Here is a 23,833-nt window from a genome sequence, read left to right on the forward strand (position 1 = left end):
ACCCACTGATGTAAGTGGGACATTAAAATTTCTTACTATTATTGTATTGCTGGGTACATCTCCCTTTAGATCTGGCAATATTTACTTTTTACACTTAGGGCTCCTATATATAGGGTACATAAGTATTTATGGATATTGTATCCTCCTGTTGGACTAACCCCTTTATCACCATGTGCACCTATCTTTGCCTCTTATTACTGTCTGTTTAAAAGTTTATTTTGTGATAAAAATATAGCTACTTCAGCTTTTCTTCTGGTTTCCATCTGCATGGAATTATCTTTTCACCCTCGGGGACCCCTACAATGTGAAAGTTAGACTATTTTATATTGTCCCAGCAGCCCCTTAATCTATCCTAACCTATCCTTTTTATCATTGTTCTCTTTTTTGTTGCTCTGATTGGGTGAATTCAGTTGTCTCGTCTTTGAGTTCACGGATCCCTTCCTCTGCTTCATCTAGGGGCCACTGAACCCCTCTCTAGTATAAGTCTCTAATTCAGTCTAGTCAAATTTTCAACCTCTTCCTTTATATTAACACTTTTTGTTTAGAAATCCTTCCCTCCCCCTCCTCCAAGATCATAAAAATGTTTTCCTATACTGTCTTTCAAAGTTTTACAGTTTTTGTCTTTCACACATTTCATCATTAATCAACCTGAAATTGATGGCTGCATACGGTATGAAGTAGAAATCCAATTTTTTGTTTTTCTTCACCACATGGGTTATAAATTTCTTATACCATTTACTGAAAGGTTCATCCTTTATCTGCTAATCTAGGAATGCCAGCTATGTATAAACCAAGTTCTGATATATGTATATGCTTTGGACTATTCTGTCCTTAATCAATACTTTTGTTTTGCCAATTGCCTCACTGCCTTAATCTATAGCTAAATAGTAATTCTTCTCTTTATTCTTTTGAAGACTGACTGTATTATTTTTGGCTTCTTACTCTTCCACTGTAAGTTGTAGAACTGAAGCTCATAACCCTGAGATCATGACCCTGAGATCATGGGTGTGGAGTCTGTTTGAGAGTCTCTCTCTCTCTCCCTCTGGCCCCTCCCTCCTGGCTCACATGTGCGCTCTCTCTTCCTCTCCCACTCTCTCTCAAATAAATCAATCTTTACCCCCGCTTTGGTAGTGTTCTCTGACCCATGAATTATTTAAAAATGTGTGGCATGATTTCCAAGCATATGGGGTTTTTCTACTTATCTTTTTAATACTGATTTAACTATACTGTAGTCAGAAACTGTAGTCTGCATTATCACAATCTTTACAATGTGTCGAGATGTGCTTAGGGCTGCATCCTGCAATTTTTACACATTAGCATCTGAGCAAACTGCTCTGCAGCTGCTGAGGTCCGTGTCCTTGAGAGGTCTGTGAGATCGCCTGTGCTGCTGCCGCCTTTCTTATCCTTACAGAATATTTTTGAGTTTTGTTAATTTACTAATTACTAAGAAATATACTGTGACTTTATTCAGTTATAAAACTTAAAAATTTTAGGGGTGCCTGGGTGGCTCAAGTTAGTTAAGTGTCCAACTCTTGATTTCAGCTTAGGTCATGATCTTAGGGTCATGAGGTCAAGCTCCACGGCAAGCCTGCTTAGGATTCTTTCTGCCCTGCTCCCTCTCTCTCTGTCTCTCCCCTTACCCACTTATGCACATTCTTACAAAAACAATTTTTTTTTAAATTTTGTACCTAGGAACTTATAAAGTGAACTGAACCTTTACCACTATATGGTAGCCTTTCTCTAGCAATAATTTTTCCCTTAATGACCATTTTATTTGATACAAATATATCTACTCCAACTTTCCTTTTGCTTTGTATTTGCTCATATTTTTTTCCTAATTTTCAACATTGCTCTGTCCTCTCTATCCTTGTATTTAGAGTTATCTCTTGAAAATAACCTGTAACTGGATTTTTAAAATCAATTATGATAATCTCTCACTATGATTACAGATATATTTGTATTTCTACCATCTTATTCTTTAATTTGTATTTTTCTTATTTTTCTGTTTTTCTCTTTGTATTGCCTTCTTTTGGATGATTTTTTCATTACATTTTCTTACTATCTATTTTGGAAATTATACCCCAAGCTTCCATTCTTTTAGTATTCATGTTAGAAATTCTACAATGCAGATTTAAATCGTTAGAGCCTAAAAGCATTTCTTTCTTTCTTTTTTAAAAGCAATGCATTTCTTTTGCTCTTCCACAACAATACAAGACCTGAAAAACACTGAAATACAAGCATGTCTCTCTCAATTTACAAGCTATTATTACTGTCACATATTTTTGTTCTCTGCCATTTTGTTTTTCCCCATAAATCAAAATGATTTATGTAATCAATGTTCAGAATTATCCACATATTCACATTTTCTCTGCTCATCCTTTCTTCTGGCATCCCCTACCTTCCTTTGTCATCATTCTCCCTTGGCCTTCAGGTACACGATTAGGATATCCTTTAGACAGGGTATTGCTAGAAAAATCATTTCTTTTCAAGTTCTTCTAAAAATATCTTTATTTCATCCTTGCTTTTAAAAACTACCTCAAGGGACTGTAATTCTAGACTGAAAAGAATCCCTTCCGTAGCTGAAGCACACCTGACAAACATATCCAATCCACCATAATGCCAGAAATGAAAGTCTCTGATCAGCCACAACAATCAGTGTGCGGATGGATGAACTTACAGACTATAGTAAACAAAGCTGCGTAGTTTCTAAATCAACGAGACAAGGAAAAACTACAAGGACTTCTCAAGTTCTCAACAACAGGGGGATCTTGCCCTACCTTCACTTTGGTAGAAGGACACAGAAAATTTGAAAAGAATCTGAGAATTTTAAAAAACAGGAATCATCATTTTAGTATACTTACCATGCTGCTTGGATTTCTTTTTCTTTTTCTTTTTCTTCTTCTGTTTTGGTTTGTAGTGATCTTTGTCTTTCTTCTCTTTTCTTTCCTTATCCTTCTCTTTTCTCTTACCTAAATGACACAAGTGATAAAGTTAGCAATCATGGTTGATCCTGAGTTGTTGTTCTGTGGTTAACCTAAAAGCAGCATTTATGTTTTAATCAGCTATTCCAGTCACCTGCCCAGTGGATGGATTCAATTAAACTGTTCCTGTCATGAGTCTGGAACTCCTGATTAGCTTATTGGGCTCTAAGAGGGGGTCTTCATTAGCAGTGTTGAGAAATCCCAACTCCTGACACCTTGAAGTTAACACAGACAGTAGTTAAAATCTTAAATGAGTAATATACTCAGTTCCCTGATGTGGCAAGAAATAAACTCCTTAATTTAAGAAAGACCTGACTGAGAAGACTCAGTATTTCCACACAGAATTTAATGAGAAAATATGTTAGATTTAAAAAAGAACTTAATGAAATTTTTTCCTTTGGAAAAATAAAATCAATCCATAAATAATTCCTTCAGTCTTCCAAATATTTCCAGTGTGTACAACAATGAAGGCGAAGAACACAAAGCAAAAAACTTATTGCATTAAACTTTTTCCCCAAATTTTAAAATACCTCCCCCCCACCCCAATCATATGTACTTAAAGAAAACAAATGGATGTTAAAGCAGTGTCCCAGGGTACTTTACTTAAAATTGGTTCATCACACATACTGAACTATTACTCCAACTCAGAATGATGTAGTCTACAATTTATCAAACATATTTAAACAACTTTAGGGACACAAGCTCCAGTGAGTTAATCTACAGAATATTTAAGACTATCATCAATTACTGGAATACTTTTCATCATTATAGCACAGAAGACAGGAAAAAAAAAAAAAGCAGAAAACTCGGTAACTTTTTTATAAGTTCGGCTAAAGAAGAAAGTCTGAAAAAAAAAAAAAAGACTTTTTATTCATCATCCCTTCCCTAAGTCTCAACAATATTAAATGGTGCCTTATTTTTAAATAGCCACAACTGTAAAGGTGTTCAAAAAGACAAAACTCTCACAGAAAGCCTTAGACTCCCCTGACAAAAAAATACACATAAGATATGTGTTTAAGAAATCATATATCCGGAGCTGAATAATACTAATAAATACTAAAACAGATGATCACTTACACCTAAAGGAGCACTAACAGGTAAAAAGTAAGGGACAGACTATGTCCTCCCACTGTCAAGCCAATAGTCTTTTTGCTTAAAGATTACTTTCTGTTCATACCAAATGCTGTTGAGCTTTTTTCTTCCAATTTCACTTTTTTTTCTGTTTTCGATATTCCTGTAGGTTAGGGGGAAAATAGGTAAGTTTAGTCAGGAAAGGTTTAAAAGTATGGGACGATAGTTTATATTACAAGTGCTCACAAAACCTTATTTAAGACTCTTTTCTCCTAAAGGTCTACATTATTTTATTTCCTGAACTAGTAACAAAGAAGTGAGATTTCTTACTTCAAAAGACTGATAAATTAAGGATTTTTGTTCCTTCAGACTACCCACATTAAAATCTTGGTTCCACCATTTGTTAGCTGTTTGGCCTTGACCAAATTATTTAATCTCTCTGTGCTTCAGTTTCCTTACCCACCTATTAGGAATGACTCTCTACCTCACGTTATTAGTATTAGGGGAGTCAAAATTCAAAAAATGTTTAGACTAGTGTCGGAGTAATAATAAATTTTTTTTTCACTTTCTCTTCTGTGGTGTGATAATAACTGAAGACTACACCATTTAAAAAGTTAGATAAATGTACTGGGCAATCTGTAAAGATCTACTCTGGCATCACAGCCTTCGGCAATCCAAATGCTGAAATGCACCCTAATGGTAGGTCTGATGTAATGTGTCTACTTCTGTGACATGAATGCTATTCAGGTCATCTATATGAAATATTGAACTTCATATTAAAGTACACTGGTTTTCAACAACATGCATACAGTTTTTAAACTAGCACTTAATTTCTGTTATCTAAAATAAACTATACCTTTGAACTCCATCATGAATGTGTTGTTAGGTAACGATAAAAGCCAAAATATAATTATTTTACAAATCATTTTTGGTCTTTATCTAAATGTAAGATACAAAAGCTCATTTTACACATTACAAATATTCAACCCTCATGACATCTGGGAACTATTAACTAATAGTCCAAAATATATTTTTAAACCATTACACCTCAGTGACAGTGTAGCTGACACACGTACATTTAATCAAGCTTCTCAACTCATACTCAACCATTTCCAATGCTAATATGTACCTAAGGTTAATCTAAGAAAAATATTATAGTGCATTTAAAATACAATTTCAGTCTATCATGCTTTAACATTGCCATTCACAAGGTTTGTTGATTTTTAAGTCACTTAATACAGAATCAAAAAGCTAGCATTTCAGTCATCTTACTTCAAATATTTTATATAATTTAAACTTAATAAAAATACAAAAATACCACTCAACTTGTATTAAATGTTAGTAAGGCTCTAATAAGCTGAGTTTCAATTAAGTAAGAATATTGATAGTCGCCTTGACAATCTCTCACAACAAAAAAATGAAAGGAACATTAGCACAAAGGGAAATACAACTAAATTTCCACGTTATCAAGACTACTGAACAAATCCAACACTTCCTTTATTTTTATTTCTATTTCTTTAAAAGATTTATTTGAGAAAGAGTGAGAGAGGGTACACACGAGTGGGTGGCAGGGACAGGCAGACTCCCTACCAAGCAGGGACCCCCAACCAAGGGCTCAATCCCAGGACACCAAGACCATGACCTAAACCAAAGAGAGCCACTTAACCGACTGAGCCACGCAGGCACCCCACAACACCCCCTTTAATAATTACTATTCATTAACTACTAATTACCACACCATGAACATTCTACATATTTGGTGATTTTACATGAAAATAATGAGGCATTTACAAGACAAACAATGAGAAAGGAGCTTCTGAGTCCCAGCGGCAGCAGACATACTCAGGAGCAGCCCTTGATCACGATCACTGCCTTGCAGGTCCCCACCCCCTGGAGCACTGAATCCAAGGTGATCAAAGGAAAACTGCTTTACTGGGCTGCCTTCACTCACTGAACCATGTGGGATCCCTCAGGTACTTGGAGGACAAATAAAATGTCTATGAGCCACTCGCTGCGCCAGAATACAGGTCAGTGCAGCAGAACAGAGATACTCACTCCCAGAGTGCTTTCAGAAAGGACTAGGTCTAGATACAGGTTTCACGAGTTCCAGTGGTCCCCAAACCTTTAGATTTCTTAACTGATAAATTTCAGAAGTAAAACTGAGGGACTGACAAAGAAAGGGCTGTCAATATTTTATATAAGAATATCAAATGTTCGCCTCTGTGATAATGGCAGGACTTCTAAAAACATACCTAAGTAGAAAAGTAAAACAGACCTATTCAAGAATTCAACAAGAGAAAAAATTTAGTTTTATGACAAGTTCACTACCTGACGTTTGTATCGCCATGTGCTGGAATGTGGGAACCAAAGAACAAGGATATCAGTTCACTATTCTGAAGAGTGATTTTTTAAACTAAATTTTATCAACGGAACATCTTCTTCAAACAAAATATTACAGGATAGTCCCATACATAATACAAAAGCCAAAAAAAAAAATAATAATAAAAAATAAAAACAAACAGAGCTATGTAAAAAGAGAGAAATCTCCGAATTGCATTTGCTTGCCCACAACACCAAACCCAGCAATGCAGGGGATTTCTCAAGCGCCTTCCCGTATGCTAACTATCTGTAATTCCTCTGGCTAAAAAAACGAGGCTATTCCCTGAGACTCTCCATGGAAACCCCAAGGCTCTGTAGGAGCCATCAACATTTGGTGTGGGGGTGGAAGGAGATTAGAGAGTCCCTGGTTGTAGTTTTGTTTTGCAAAATTCTGGGAAAAAAAGAATTGAAAAACACTTAAAAACAAAAAGACTTTTTAAAAGTAAATGCCAAATTGAGGTAAGAAACTGGACTAAAACCCATCTATTTAAATTGCTAGCACAGCGCCATAGCCCAAGCAAGGGGTCCACAAATCAGAGCTTCTGGGATTACTGCTGGCTCATCCTTCCCTACACTGAGATTCCTTACCTTTTTAACTCCTTAAAGAGGTGAGAGCAATTCAGTGTTTGTTACACATAATTTTAGCAGATAAATGAAAAAATGAGCTAACATTTCCAGATAGTACCAAAACTAAGGTTCTATCCTCACCTAAATCTGCTTGGCTCTGTTGGATCAAGCACTCCAATAATAAAATGAAAACAAAGGCATCAGTTTTTACAAGGGTACCAATGATTTCTTTGGGGAATGGGGACAGCAATGGTATTCTTACCTAGATTACCATCATGCCAGCATGGTTCCCAGTAAAAGAATATAGAAGGATTAGTGTGAGTTCATTAATGCTACAACTAAAAAATAAAATTTTAACCTGTTAAAGAACAGGTATCTATGATAATTTACATAATCTCATCAATCCTTTGCCACAATTTTTAAATTCAGCAATGTGGATGTCTCTTAAACACACAAAAAATTGAAAATCTAAGTCTGTTAAGCTATTTTACAGCTCATGACTAACAACCTCATCATTCTAAAGACCCCAAGAGTTTCAATTTGACAAAAATACAAATTGTATTTTTTCAAATTCAATATAATTGCTGTCAAATTTCAATTTGACAGAAAATGCCTCTAATAAAAGTTCGAGTAAATAAGCCTTTCTACAGACGTTTTAAAATTCAAAGGTAACAAATTTACTTTTAAAATGAAGATGTATGGCTCATTCGGTTAAGCGACTGCCTTTGCCTGCATCTGGCTCCCTTCTCCCTCTGCCCCTCCCCCTACTTGTACTCTTCCCCTCTCTCTGTCGAGGAAATAAATAAAATCTTTAAAAATAAATAAATAAAATAAAATAAAATGAAGATGGAAACCAACCAACCACCAAAGCAAACACACATGTATTCTAGAAAACAAACAAACCAAAACAGCTGGTACTTTGTACATGAAAGACTCCTTGGGAAACAGTAAGAAGCCCAACAAAGACTGCAAAGCCATTGAGAAAAGGTAGGTAACAAAAATGTTAGGAGAAAAAAGCAATCAAACCACTCAGAATTTCAATGCAAGTTAGAAAGACTCACAAAATTTTAATAAAAAGGTGTCCAATTAGGATATGACCTAAATTCCACTGCTTTCTCCAAAAATAAAAAATTAAAAGCAGTAACAGAAATAAATTAGAAACCCCATCACGCCACATTCAAACACTGTGGCTATGTTCAACCCTCTAATAAATGGACTTTGAGTAATTAACATTTAAACCACGCATTTCCTTCATTTAAGCAACTGAAGCTGCCGGCTGTCATCACGCGCAGAGGAGCCTCACTCCTCAGCGCATCTACAAATTCATCATCTCACAAATCTAAACTACTCTCTACCATTCGCTTCTCCAGAAAACTGTCTTACTACTGTAACTTCATCAAAATTATTTCCAAGACTTCAAGAGGTGTGTGCCTTCCCTCTCCCCAAAAACATTTTAACTATTATGAGAACCAAGAACCACATCCCAGCCATAATTAGCCGTATGTCCGCAAATACAATAGAATTCTGAAAAAGACTAGGCTATTACTCTGATTAGAAGCAAAATCATTTGAATTTCAAGGATTCCCATCCCATATGCAATCACTACTTTGACATTTCAGGATATATAGTAACATCATTCTCAGTTATTACATAGCTGCTTATATCGGTCCATGTTTCAGTCACATTACTATTAGAAAATATACATATTTACTTAAATATTCAAAGAGAATACAATATTTTCTTTACAATATACAAAATATATTTATTTTTTTTAAATATTTATTTATTTGACAGAGAGAGAGAGAGATCACAAGTAGGCAGAGAGGCAGGCAGAGAGAGAGGGGGGAAGCAGGCTCCCTGCTGAGCAGAGAGCCCCATGCGGGGCTCCATCCCAGGACCCTGAGATCATGACCTGAGCCGAAGGCAGAGGCTTAACCCACTAAGCCACCCAGGCGCCCCTACAAAATATATTTAAAGAAAATATAAATATTTCCAAATGCACATCAAAGTAATTTCCCCAAAAGATATAAATCATTATAACTTTAATATATTTTTCATATATCCGTACATATCTTTAATAAACTACAGATTATTAAAGAACTGGAGAAGACCTTCATCAGGAAAAATATCTCAAAAAGTCAATGGTAACTCAGAAATTTTGTGGGGAAAGGGAAAAGAAAAATTAACTACCCTATGGATAGAAGGGGCTTGGAAAAGAGACAAAGGCAATGGATCAGATCTGGGAAATGCAAAATGTTTCAAAACCTATAAATCTTCACATTTGGGCACTGATTTTTTTAAAACAAAATACAGAAACAAAGTAACTTCAATCTTTTTGGTAAAATAAAACCATAGAAAACTGTGTATTTCATATTACATTTTTACTTTGAAAGAAGGTAAAGGCAGTAATCTAAAAAGTAAGTTACTTCAATCATTTTATTTTAGTATGTGCCACCAGCAGAAAAGAGCAAGCTCTGTTTTACACTTCATCTGATGAGCGGGTAAATAAAGTGACTCTAGGGAAGGTACTATTAAAACAGTCACTCCTAATGCTCTAAGCTGCAGATCAAGAATCGGTCTTCCAGGGCGCCTGGGTGGCTCAGTGGGTTAAGCCGCTGCCTTCGGCTCAGGTCATGATCTCAGGGTCCTGGGATCGAGTCCCACATCAGGCTCTCTGCTCAGCAAGAAGCCTGCTTCCCTCTCTCTCTCTCTCTCTGCCTTCCTCTCCGTCTACTTGTGATCTCTCTCTGTCAAATAAATAAATAAAATCTTTAAAAAAAAAAAAAAAAAAAAAAAGAATCGGTCTTCCATTTTTCTTCATTTCTGGCTCAACTGAAACTTCTCTCATCCATCTAACTCCAAATTAGTAGTTTACTAGAAGAACATCTGAAATTAGTATTCCCTGTTTTTATAAATCATGTATACTCTTTGGCTGAGGTTAAAATTCTATAAAACTTCTAAATTAAACAATGTAACCATATCATATGTTACAATATCATAAAATCATCCACCAGCCAAATGTGTTATTGGCTGATTTTACACATCGGAGGCCCAAAATAACATTATAACAAATGACGTGTAAATTTGGGAGATTCTACCCACAAATATGGGAGTACATTTAAGGTACACAGTTAAACTTAAGCCATGTGTTTCTGAAATGTTACATTCTATTAAATCCTTAAACCTAAGTTCTGATCCCATTAAGTATTTTCTGGCTTAAAAACCAAGAACCCCTCTAATTATTTTAGCTCTAACAATTCCTATTTTCGTAGAAATAGGATATAAGAAAGAAGCAAGGAGAAGAAAGTCGATTAAAGTGACAAAACAAGAAGTCAGTCCAAGAAAGGTGAATGGTGAATGTTCTCCCAAAAGAACTTTTGACAGAGAAATCCTATCTCCCATAGAGATTACATAAAAGTATCTATAAAGAGGAATTACATATTAAATTAGACGCTGAAATGCCTATACCCTTTAACTGTAAGCCTAGCTACGTGTAAAATGAATCTTTTTTTTTTTTTTTTTTTTTTACCTGATGCTGTTGGAGCTCCTCTTCCATCAGCTATTGCTCTGGAAGCAGGATTTGTAAGCATCTGTGTGTCTTCCTTTTCTGCCCTGGGACATTCATTATGGTAAGCGGGATCTGGGGCTAGTGGTGCTGAAACTTCTGAACCACGACTTAAGTCAAGAGGGAGACAGGGTCCCAGCTTCTCAAGTGACAAATGTGCAACATCAGGCACTATACAAAATAAAGAATGTAACAGAGTATTAACACAGATAAACTGGCTTCATTAAAATCAATGTGGACTAAAATGTTAACGAAGTTAAACAGTGCCTGGCATGACAGAAAGCACTCAAATATTTGTAGGGTAAACGAAGTGCTTGTTAAGTCCAAAAGACGTAATAAGGAAAAAGAAGAAACTTCCTAGTGTTTCCATAATCTTTATCTCTTTTACGTTTGGTTCTATAGGAAATCAATATACATTACCCTCTGGTACTGAAGACTCTTGCGGATTTTGAGAACTGATGGAGAATACTTTCCCATCAGTGGCTGGAGAGGGAGGAGAAACCTTTTCTACGGAATCATCAGGCATGGGCAAGGTGGCTAAGCGCTGAGATCTTCTTCTCCGTTCACTATGCTTGAAAGGTCTAGGGGGGTTCACGGGCTGTGGAGAACCTAGAAAAAGATCTTCAATGTTCACGAAGCAGACACATGCCAGGATCATCTTATAATATTTAAGGAGATAAATGGGAAAAATGATTCAAATTCTGCCCTCTGATGTTGTAAGGTATCCACAAGGAACGGCATGTTCCAAAAGTAATCAAAGGCAAAAACTGTGCCCTCATTCACAAAAAGTTAATCAAAACTTCTAAAATCTAAAGCCTACTAGAACCAAAAAAGAAAAAAAAAAACATGGAACATTGATTTCAGGTAGTTTCCCAAGAGACAGACTACAGTTAATTCTCTAATTGCAGATCATTGTGATAGTTGTCATTCTTCCTTTGGGAAAATAGTCTCTGTAGAGCTGAGATTTTTTAAAAATTAAATATATAAATATATATATTCCTTTTGCTACATTACAATCTAGAAACTCGAAGGGAAAAAAAAAAGGCAAGGGGCATAGGTGACAAAAATCTGACATGCATTGTAGAGTTAGCGCTTCTCTTGCCAAAATAAAAGTAACGTAAATAAGTTTATCCCACCCTCATTCCCACAAATGGATTTTTATAAAAGTAAGTTTGGGCCTGATTCATTAAAAAAAATTGAACATAAACAATTTTAAGTACTTATTATAGGCAAATAATGAGGACTTTAAAAGAACAGAACACTATTCTTGTCCTCATGGGGGGGTTTTGTGTGTTTTTTTTGTTTTGTTTTGTTTTAATAAGCTAACTTGGTGGGTCGATTAAACATCTTCTATGTAACGCAAAATTTTCGCTTGGTTTTTTTTTGCTTTTTTTTTTTAACCTTTAGTTTTCTTCTTTCTACGTGGATGTAAACATGGAAGAATTTAGAACAGGCAGGATTACACAAGCCAATAAACTCATGTTAACTGAGAAGGAGGAAATAAGAGTGGTCTAAAGAGCTTGATGTTTTGGGTATTTAAAAGTAATTTTACAAAAATCAGAACAAAAAACGACATGGTGATAATTGAAAAAAATGAAAGAATAAAATTCAATTGCTGTAACATTGTGGCTATAATACCAAAATACAAAACAATTTCAAAATAAAATACTTATCAATGTCACATGACATTGTGGTGATTACTAATGACATCATTTCATATGATAAATGCCAAAATGCAATGAAGCTTTATGAGGAAACAACGGAGTTTTTCTGTTCCCATTCTTTCTACCTGTTTATTAAAAAGAACAAAACCAAACCAAAAAAGTACCAAATCCTGCTCAAAAATTCAAAAATATGGTTTGGTAGAAAATATGGCAACTGAATGGAACCGGAGGCAACTATAGTTGGCTGATAAAAGTCTTCTCAATGCCAACATTTTTCACTGTGGAAGACAGGATATGGAAGAGTTCATAAGAAAATGTGTCATATTCATTTACTAATCAGGATACTAATTCACTTGATGTATCAATCGCCAATCGCTTCTCGGCCTTTTGGCTAAGATCAAGTGATATATCAATCACCAACAGAAGTATCTCTTGTATCTAGCGTCTTCCCACGTAACAGTTTTTCTTATGTCTCTAATTTAGAATACTAAACAAGAGAAATGCAGGGTCATCTTCTTTTATGTATCAAGACCCATGATGGAGGCTATTTTTAAAAAGACTAGTAAGTTAACTACCTCAAGATTAGTGGTATTGAAACAGTAAAATCTTTAAAAATAAGACCAAGGAAGCATTCTTCTTCATTAGTAAAAATCAACTGAAATTTGTACTCCAAATCCCAGAACAAGAATGAATAAAATGTACTGCAGGGAGATAGAGACAAATGGGGACAGTAACTAGATCTATCCCTAAGAACAGTCTTAGGAATTGATAAAAAATATCCAGTGTTTTTGTTTTGTTTTGGTTTGGTTTTTTGTAATGAATCAGGCCTCTCACTGTGCTTGGATTATTATTGAGGATAGTCAAACTACAGTAAAAATTTGCGTTATTAAATGGTAAGGTTTCTCAATCAGTACAGTCTCTGTACAATAAATCAGTCAGAAATGTATATGCCTTTTGCCCCTGAAATAGTTTTAAGCCTTCCCTATCATATCCACTTAAGTTTGAATTTGTAAAAAGCAACTTCATAAAAATACAATATAACTACAATCAAACTGTTTTTCATGTATCTTATAGGATAAGTAACTATTTTTTAAAAATCTGTGCTCACTAGTTTTATTTATCACTGAAGAAGAAAGCTGAGATACAAGCGTCAAATCCTCGACTTGTATTAATTCTGGGGAAAGTGGTGATTTAGGGGGTTTTATACACCCAGAAGAATCTCCAGATTCATGTTTGCATTTCTTGCTGCGAGCCTTCCCTGAAGACAAAGTTGAGGATAACAGTGCAGGTTTCTGAGTGTTGGCAGAACTGCTAATGTCAGCTTCATTTTTTTTCTGACTTTGAGGTTTAGGTGAAATCGCCTGAATAAATAATAAAAAATTGATATTTTTATTTTGGTTTCTTCATTTTTGTTCTTGTATTCTATTTTGATTGTTAAGCAACTTTAGTATCCAAAAACATTGTTAAGCAACATATAACATTTCTATTACAAATGAAAAACCAAAAAGAACCCCACAAATTATTAACTAAAAGTTGAATAGGCTATCTTTAAAGGGATGCTGTCAACATTTAGTCTAAGTTTGACTTTTTAAAAACGTATTATTCATAATATTCTCAGAAAATAAAATGTTATCTTGATGGACAAAGATTTTCACAGTATTAAACTGAAACATATCTCACTTGAAACCATAATTACCAACTACCTTAATAACAAGTAAATAAACAGCATTTTCATTTTTCAGGTCAGTAAAGGAATACATTTAAAAGCTTCTGACTTTTAGATGTTTTCTAACAAAACAATCTCCTTTATTAAGTTGAATGCAGAGGTATAAGTAGACAGTTTCCCTTTAAAGAAAGATCTCAACAGGAAAACAATGACCAAATTAACGAAACATTATCTTTAACTCATTTTAGTGCTGAAAGCTAGAGTTTCATAAGCATAGTGCATCATGAAATCAAAGCCACCAGCAATACAGAGTTAAAAGACTAAAAAACAATACAAAACAAGCAACAACAACAACAACAACAAAAAAAACCAAGGAGTAAAACCAAGTGTAAGTTAAAAACATTGGATTTAAAAACAAAATACGTCGCATTCTTAGATGAGAATTTTTACCTTCCTCCTGCCAACTGATACTTTTAAAAAAAAATTAGAACTTTGTCAGTTCTTTCATAAAGGAAATCTTTATTCATTTGGCAGTAAAATTTCCTACCTACGTAGAAATAGATGTGAATGTGTCCAAAGACAATAGAGAATAGCCACAGTGGATGGATTTATAATCTATGGATCGGGAATGCCTATGTTATATCTCTTTCTGACACACTTATCTGAGAGCAAAATAGGAGATACACTTTTTAAAAAATCCACACTAAGACAGGCCTCTATAAAATAGAATCAAATAGCCACTATGAACATGCTTGTCCCCAGGAACCTTTTTACTTCCTGATCTTTTGTGAGGGATGACCATCAGGTCAGCAGTCTGCAGTTCTCTCGAATATGAAAGATCATTGTCTGGGGGCCAAACAGCCTTCTGCTCCCACTAAAATACAAGGCACTCAAATTTTGGTGTACAGTTTGGTATTAAGCAGGGCACCTTTGGATGTCCTACAGATGGCATGTCAGACATACCACATGAAAGGGATGGTGTCAAGTGTCCCATTCATTCAGTTGTCATCATTTCTATTCTTGAATTTACTCATTTACACATGTGTATAAGTGCAGAATAATCATTTGAAAAAGTACTCCATAAATGGAAAGGATTCCTGGACTTATCATAAAAGGTGTTGCCAGAAAAGTAATTAGAGCCATTACTTGTAAATAAACAATTTTATTGTTCATCTTCACATATGTGAGAGACATCACTACAGCATCCAGTACTCTCGAGTTACAAAGTTATAAAACAAGATTTTAAAACTTAAATTAGTATCTTGATAAGGTGCTTAACTTCTAAACAAGGACAAATTAACATTTTTAAAAACTTACTGAATTATGCATCTAATGCAGGTTTATCCAAAAGTAAATATAACATGACAATTCCCTAATACAATTAAATAATCTATAATTAATATCTGAGAATTGGGGTTCAAAACCACAGTTTGAATTTTTTTAAAGTGTAAATAAAGGAAATCCATTAGCACAGTAAGCTCTGGCTATAGGCCTTTTATCAATCGATGTCATGAGTGACATTATTTTACTCATTAAGACAACAGAGGTTAGTGACAATCAATACCTCTCCTTTAAGTCTAGAGTTGATACCAATACTTGTAATTAAGAGTTTTATAACTCGGCTTTTTAACTTTGAAGCAGGGCAAACAGCATAAAAATTAAGAGTTTGGTTACAGAACATTTCACAATGATATCAATCTGAATGACAAAAATAGGGGAATAGCACTTATGTTCCTTAAAAATCTCAAATAATTTACAAAGTTTTCAGTAATGATTATTGGTCTCTTTGTTACAAAACTGGCAAGGACTCTCAAAAATGACTTACTTATGCAAAGAGAAACAGCCGAGTTACTCAATTTTTCTTTCTCTTTTTTAAACTTAATTTCAGAATGTTTTGTCTATAATTCTCTCTGAAATGGGCACTGCCCTTTATGCTAACTTCCACATGTAATAAGTAATTTTCACAATCACATTCACCGCATCAGGATTGTGCATAATGAAAGATTGACATTGTAATGAATTTTCCAGAAACATTTTATTACCCAAGTCCCTGATTTATTGCATTCTGAGAATACCATAAACAGTGGTGAAAATACAAAATATTGTTATATCTGGGACGTTGAATATAGTAATACAGAGTAAAAAAAAAATCACTTAAAATTTGGTTGATAGTATACTGACAGTAATGGCAGAGACTTAACCGCTTAATGATCACAGAATATCAGAAGGTATGATTCGCTGACATATTTATCAATTTAAAAGCCACTGGTTTAATACAACATTAAATGGAGGCACCAAAACAATGCACTGTTATCAAATCAGGCCTAAAATAACCCTGAAAAACTCAATACAATATCAATTAAATTTGGACTATTTTGTAAAACGCATATAGAGAAGAGCAAAAGATACTCATTTTAAAGTCTTCTTTATTAGGCTACTAATAAAGAAAATTAAATACAAAAGGATATATTAAAACTACATTAAGGCTCAGATTTTAAAACAGGAGAACCAAGGAAATCCAGTTATGGCTATTACTGTGTTCTTATAGTCTTACAGTGCCCAAGAAGTTAAGCCCTTAGAGAATGTAAAAGCATGCACAGTTCATTATGTACAGGTACTATGGGAATCTGAAGGTAGCCAAGGCAAAATCTAGCAACTGCAACCTTCGCTATTAAATTCCTCTATTAGGTGGTTTAAAGACAGACCCTTCATAGTTTTTTAAAATTCTTTTTTTTGTAGTTATTAAAATATACATCCTAGCAAAAATGTATGGCTCATTGATCAATTCATAAAACACATAGTCAGTCTAACAACACCAACTGTTACAATATAAAAGAAACTTCTTACAAAAGAAGCTTTATTAGATGTCAAAAACCCTGTTTTAACTCACAAATGAAAAGTATTTGTGTAAGGGTCTTTTTGTAAGCTAGTTAAAGGTGGTCCAGCTGGAAGCTTATACCCTGGGATGCCTGTCTCTGGGCCTTCAAATGTTGGAGAGAGAGGCTTTAATGCCAGTCTACTGAAAACAAACACTAACAAAGTCTGTAGTTTTATCTGTATACCTGGGAGAAGGCAAAGTTAAAAATATATCATCCATTAATTAGCTTCCCTTTCCCACATCTGATCACAAGGGCAATTTCAATTACGTGGATACTATAGCTCCGTGACCATTCCAGTTGGGAACCTTGAAAACAATCAAATGCTACCGTTTCATACCTGCTCCAGCATTGGAGCTGTTTCAGTGCAGTCTTCCTTTCTGTCAGCACCATCCACCCCAACAGCTTTGGATGCCAACAAACCTTGAGAAAAATTGTACAGAAATTGCTTATTAGAAAAATTAATGACTTTCACTCCAACTTCCCCCAAATTTTAGCAGCTGAAATCCCCCATTCTCAAATTTCACTTGTCAAAAATACAAACACCCTTAAAGGACTAAATCAGCACCTGAGATGCTTATACAATTAGTTTTCTGTAAAAATATTACTCCTAAAGATGTCCTTAAAACACACCTAGACACACACACACATTTAGCCTAAAAATTTTTAATTCTACAACTTAATGTCTAGGAACCTAAGATTGCTTAGATTAATACTCATAATATGGGCTTTGTCATTACAACTGAAATACAGAGTTAATATTAAGATCTGAGAAATCTTTCCAAACATCTAGAATGTAAGATTTTGTTGTTTTATTAGCTAACCAAAAAAAAAAAGGACGATGGCTTTATTTTTAATTCTACTTGGTTCCCTTGATCTAAGCTTTATGGGTTTATCCCTGTACCTCACTGTACCTTATCTTCTTACAAAAGTGCCAAAAACACTGACAGGACCAAAGTGCAGACCCTTCCTACATTTGAGCTTAATATTATAGCCTCATCCAAGGAATTCCAGTTTTCTCCAATGTATATCACTAACTCTCAATTTTGGGAAACAAAATATTTCATCTAGAGTATATAAAATAACTTTGCAAAACATTAAAACTCTGCCTTAATTTATAAATTAAAGGCATTTACTTGGATAACGAGTATGTCTTTGCTGATGACCACTGGCACATAAAAAGTGACCAGAAATCACTTTTGTCATTTTGAAGTTGGTTACACAAAACCTCTGCTTCAAAGGAAGTTAATTTAACTGATGGCTTAACAGTAAACTTACTATAGCAAGTATATCACCCATACTACACTGAAGGAGTGTATAGCACACCTAACAGAAAAAGTGCCCACAAACGCCATATTAGTAACATCAGGCTATCCATGTGGCCACATCTCGACTTTTTCAGGTAACAGTATGATAGATGTTAAGTAATCTAAGTATGAATTCAAATATTAAAATCATATCCTTAAAGCAGTATTAAAGCCAAGTGTTAAATTAGGTAAAAAAACACCCTTCCTTTATTGGGAAGTTGAATATCCAGGACCCAGAATTGTAATTTAAGATAGAAAAGGTGGGGTGTAAAACAATGATTTTGATACATTTGGTCTAGTTGATGTAACAGTCTATATAGTTTGCTCACACAATATTAAGTATAGATTTAAATGGGGGAAAACCCCAAAATAGAAATAATTTCACAAAAACTTGTAAACCATAAATTCAATCCTAATTATATTGGTATCCCTTCTGAACATATTTTTAGGTGACTGAAAGAGATATAGCATGATGTACTTCCTTAACATTTAAAACCATGTTCCCTTGGTTTTTCTTTTCGAGCTAGTATTTTTGAGAATCAATACTACTGAAATAAAAAGGAAAGTAATTAGGGATCAAGTTCTTTTGCAGGAAACTGAGTACAGGTTCCACTTCTAAGGTTTACTCAACTAAGATAAATATTTTGCTATTTAGTCTATCAAATATATCTTAATTTGGCTTCCTTTCACATAGGTTCTAGAAATACTTTTCAAATCCCATCAGTGCACAGAAAAGATCTCAAATCACGAAATTTAAAATAAGGGACTACAAGCTTTAAAATAAAAAAATTCAGACATACTCATGAATTTGAATTAGGATATTACAGACCCAATTAATTAAAAGCAATTCCCACTTAATGGTTTGTGAATGAAAAATAAAGCTTTGTAATGTTTTTGTAAAAGGTAACAGGGCATTTAATAAGAAAGTACTCAAAATTAGATTAGAAAATACAGTAAGTGGCATCCTGAGAATTCAAATGCATCCAGTACAATTGATAAGCGCTTTCGTACTTCACGTCCATGCCATCTTACAGAAGAGGCACCAAATACAAACAACAAAAGGAAACAAGAGTAAAGTCTTTGGCAAGTCTCGGATTCCTGCTGCCTTAAGAGACTGTCCAAAATCTGTTTTCTTGGCCTGTGAAGATGCTGGGAAGAAATGCAATATCCTTAGAAAATGAGAAGAGAGAGTTAAGTGAAAGGAAAGGGCTACAAATGAATTTTAGTTATCTGTAAATACTTATCACCAATATATCGCTAATAGGTCTGCCTCCAGAAGAATGCATCTGTAATTATCTTAACAGAATGCATAATCATTTCAAGATTATTAGGTAAATATCAGGTCAAAGTACAATATCAAATATTCATGAGTCACCACAAAGTCACAGTTTCTCAATACTGCACTTCTGCTACAAAACACATAGCTCTCACTCTCTGCTAACAGGAATGAATAGAATAGAGGCCAGAGTGCCCTGGAATGGTAAAAGGGAGGAAAGAAAAATAGTTAAATTTGTGCTCCACTTTTCAACCAGGGATTCCAAAACACAAAGTTCTTGCTGGGAATAAGAATCAAATATTCTTAAAATTATCACCAATAACATTGACTGGCCCATTCAGAGTTGGTTTTTTTAAATTATTTTAAAAATTCCATAAGCTGCACACACTTACCTAAGCTGGCTAAAATTCTAGCAACTCCTAGAACTAGCAGAAATACCACATGACCAAATGCTGATGTTTCTTCTTTTGCTCCCTTAACAAACTGTATTTTAAAATCTACTCAAATTCGCTTGAAGTTTGCTTGCAACTTTGTCCCGAAGTATGGACTCTTAAATCTCTCCGTAAAATTGTCAGTTCTAACTCAGTATGCGTGAAGTATGTAACTATCAATAATGTACATTACCTAAAGAAAAGTCAGTCTCTGGAAGAACATACATACACTGTGCAACTATCATTTCAGAATGTACTTATTCAGAAACTTCAAAAAAGCCATCTTCTATCATTCCCTAAAGAGAATTCAGGTTTAGAATCTCTACAGGATGTGTATACGGGGGAGGAAACAGAAGGAGGGTGAATATATCAATTACATTTATCCCGTGGCAGGTCCACATATTTCCGGCTAGAATGATTTCAAAAACAAGTAAAATGGAGTTGGTGGCGGGTGGGAGACATCAGTGCAGGCTAAGACGCTGCCACAGTCACAGCCGTGTTCCTCTCAGTAGTAAAGGGGCAAAAAGACACCATAAGCGAGCTTGATAAATTTAAAATATACCATAATTCCGTAACAAAATCACTATCTTATAGTAGTTCTCATCTCTTTTTATGGTAACAAATGAAATTGACCACACAGAAACAAGCCTGAGCTTCAACCAGTGAAGACAATCTCGCAAGATCTAGTCATCTTTTTGCAGGATATAGTTGCAAGGTGGACACAGGAATAAATGCAGAAACGTGAACTATTAAAAGGATTATCACATATTCAATATTCTGAGTAAATGAAGGGAAAACACAGAATGGCTTCACACCCATAACAATCTCACATTTTTCTACTGCTGCCAAACTACCACTTGTTCTCTGGAGACTCCCAAGGGCTGACGTGAGGGGCACAGTCCCTCCATACAAGGTGCAGGGTGTTACCAAGCAACCAGCATTAGAGCTTCCTTGACGCAAAATGGTTTTCCCCACTATTGTCTTTTCAAGGCCATATGTAAATAAGACATTGTTGTGCACTGGGCTGTTTTCTTCTTTTATTTCTTTACATGTTGGGCTTGAACTTCTCAGTAAAGCACCTGTGAGAACAGACTGCCTGAAACTAAAAGCAGATTTCCAGACTGTAGGACAACCCTTGAGGCTGGTAAGCTGGCAGTCACGCCGCGTCAGCGTCACGTCCATCTCCCTTGGTCTTGACCCCTCCGGTAGCGCTCTTTCAGTCTTGGTCTCACAGGAGCTGGAAGTGCTCTTCCTCTTCTGCCACAGTATGCAACCCTAGTTTCCATTCTGCTAGGGCCAAACGAAGTCTTAAACTGCATAACAGCATAACAACCACCTCGATAACATTTTGACTTTCTACAAAGCTAACAGTTTCTAAGGAAAAGGCGGAATGGGTGAATTCATTTGAAATATTTCCTGACCTGGGTCAAAAATATCCTTTACCAGAAAAAGGCACAAAAACAGTATTAACAAATAGAAAGACTACGTATTCTCACCTGTTGAAACCAATTCTAATCACTTAAGATGAACACTACCATGATACAAGAGTGGTCCGAAAGAGCCCTCAGCTGCAGTCATTTTTCAGTGGGCTTCTATTCTTCAGAAAATGGTCAACATGTCTAATTTCCATTTATTCTTTGATCTAACAATGAAACCAAAGCTTCTTCGTATTATTTAAAAGAATGCCAACGAAGGTTTATACAGCTTTATTAGGCACTAAAAACCACTTTGTCCTTAAAATAAAAACATATGACTAAATACTTGGAAGTATTTTAATTTCCCTTTTAGCATATACCAAGAAAAATTAAGTATGCTCACAATTTTTTGGAAGATGAGAATCATTAGGCTGAACAGGTCTTGGAAGTGACACGGCCTAGTATGACTGGCCCTGCTTCAGATACTTAAATCTCTTCTCCTGTGAACACTAACCAGGCTAGACTTCCAGAGTTCTCACCATCCTAGCACCCTACTTCCTAAATTGTTAACAAAACACAGAAAAATAAGACGAGCTTCTAAGGACCAACCTGAAGATAAATTTGAGAAACTCAGAAAAGTACTTTTACTTTGGAATTAACACATTCAGGAACTACATTTAATTAAGTATTCATCTTTCCAACCACATTGCTACCATCTTTTTTTTTTTTTTTCGGATTTTATTTTTTCAAGGAATCTCTACACCCAACATGGGGCTTGAACACACCATCCCTAGATCAAGAGTCGCTTGCTCCACGGACTGAGCCAGCCAGGCACCCCTTATTTGCTACCATCCTTAATGAGACAGGGCAAGAGTAAGAAATGTTTATATAATAATATTTAGAACCACAGAGATGATGTCACCACAGATTGACAAAAGCAGATAATTCAATGTTTATAGAAACTACTCCTACCAGGTGATTTTAAAACTATGGAATTTTATCACATTTGAGCCTATCAATCCTCACAACATCCCTGTGAGGTAGGTAGAAAGAATGTGATAGTCTTCACATTTCACAAAAGAAAAAGCTGACAGTGCTGGAAGATGCTGACCTTGAAGAACCCATAAAGTAGCTGTCTTTCTTGTTAACCTGCTTGTTAACACTTAACCACGAGATACATTTTACTTTATTAAAAACAGACTACTCTAAAATCAAACCCTCCAATCCTTCCCCCCCACCCCAAAAAAATCATTGTAGTTTACCAGTAATCTTGTTAAGTCGAGCTCTCTTTGCCTGAAATGAGTTGCCTTGATTATTTTTCCTCTTGTTTGATAATGTGCTCTCTGGCTGTGGAAAGACCATCTTTGGAACGTTCTCTACATGAAGTCCTACTTTTAATAGAATACATATATGAGAGTTTATCTAGAATCCAAAGTTAAAACACATGATTTTTTTTTTTTTTAGATAGCAAAATAGTAAAAATGCTTTGCACTTATTTTTAACCTAGTGCTTAACATAGAACTTTAAAAAACACAAATTTCTCCAGACTGATATATTAGAAATAAAGAAGCATTAAGCAGTTATTCTTTAGTAAAGAAAAGCAGGAAGAAAGTGACTCACTGCTTTTTCCATATTACATACTAAAATACATGCAGAAGCACTTAAAAAGTCAAAGGGAAAAAAAAAAAATCACAAAACAAACAAAAACCCCAAAGCCTACTAATAAGAACTTAAAAGTCAAAATCGGAACTCATTTCTATTGAAGAATACTAAGGTCACCCGTTATCCAGTAGCCATATTAGACCAGTAATTTTCAGCTCTGCAACCTGCTGCAGAAGTTAACTTCTTCCCTCATGCAAGGGAAGAGCCCAATCATTCCACCATACCCTCAAACTGCAGGTAACCAAAGGGTCTGACCTACTCTCTAGCGAATTTACCCTGCCACGAAGAATGAACGTAAGAACATATTTTGTACCAAATGTTTCACTAGATGTGGGCAGATCTTCCTTCTTCTCAACTTCTGCAGAAGCTATAGAAGTTGAAGTCTCTTCCTTCTTTGAAGGTACTTTAAACCATTTCCTCTCATCTTTCTCTTTCTCTTTATTGCTGTTGGCGCTGGTGCGAGGCTTGCTCCCTGTTTTATTCTTGGCTGCAGCTGCGGCAGCTGCTTTGACTAGAGCTATCCAATCCTCCAAAGGAAAAACACAAAAACATGTGAAGTATTAAAAAATTAATTAAAATTTAATTACACCAATGAATAAAAACATGTCTCACATTTCCAAAGCTACCCTCACATGCACACAAATATAAAAATTGAATTAATTAATTTATAAGATAAATCAACATGGTGATGATCAAATTTAATGATCTAATGGGTTACTTGGATTGTATAACCTTACATAAACTTAGAAAATATTCAGTAACAAATATTCCTTTAATATATTTTCACAGAAATAAAACCTAATAATAGAGGCAACCCTTTAATAAATATGAACACTGCATGGTGCTCTTAGCACTTTAGATTCAAGTGGCAAACTGCATTTCTTTTCTGAATACAACAAACCATAAAAGAAGTAAGAGAAAAATGCTTTCGTTGCAATTCTGTAAAGATTAAAAGAAATGTACTTCCATTGAA

General features: G+C 35.0%; 1 protein-coding gene across 5 annotated transcripts in view; it reads right to left on the reverse strand.

Annotated features, from left to right (window-relative positions):
* PHF20L1 (PHD finger protein 20 like 1) overlaps positions 1 to 23,833 on the reverse strand; it is a 77,682-nt gene that overhangs the window by 24,837 nt on the left and 29,012 nt on the right. For 4 of the 5 annotated variants that reach the window (XM_047727284.1, XM_047727283.1, XM_047727286.1 and 1 more), the window contains 8 exons: positions 23,174 to 23,387; positions 22,461 to 22,586; positions 17,110 to 17,192; positions 13,336 to 13,588; positions 10,984 to 11,172; positions 10,528 to 10,734; positions 4,159 to 4,215; positions 2,862 to 2,969 (listed from right to left, as the gene is read on the reverse strand). In XM_047727284.1, the coding sequence (XP_047583240.1) occupies positions 2,862 to 2,969; positions 4,159 to 4,215; positions 10,528 to 10,734; positions 10,984 to 11,172; positions 13,336 to 13,588; positions 17,110 to 17,192; positions 22,461 to 22,586; positions 23,174 to 23,387 (1,237 nt within the window). Of the gene's footprint in view, positions 1 to 2,861; positions 2,970 to 4,158; positions 4,216 to 10,527; positions 10,735 to 10,983; positions 11,173 to 13,335; positions 13,589 to 17,103; positions 17,193 to 22,460; positions 22,587 to 23,173; positions 23,388 to 23,833 lie in introns of those variants that run through there. The other variant, XM_047727287.1, reaches the window with a different exon arrangement.

Source organism: Lutra lutra, chromosome 4, assembly GCF_902655055.1.
Source record: "Lutra lutra chromosome 4, mLutLut1.2, whole genome shotgun sequence".
NCBI classification, from domain to species: Eukaryota; Metazoa; Chordata; class Mammalia; order Carnivora; family Mustelidae; genus Lutra; species Lutra lutra.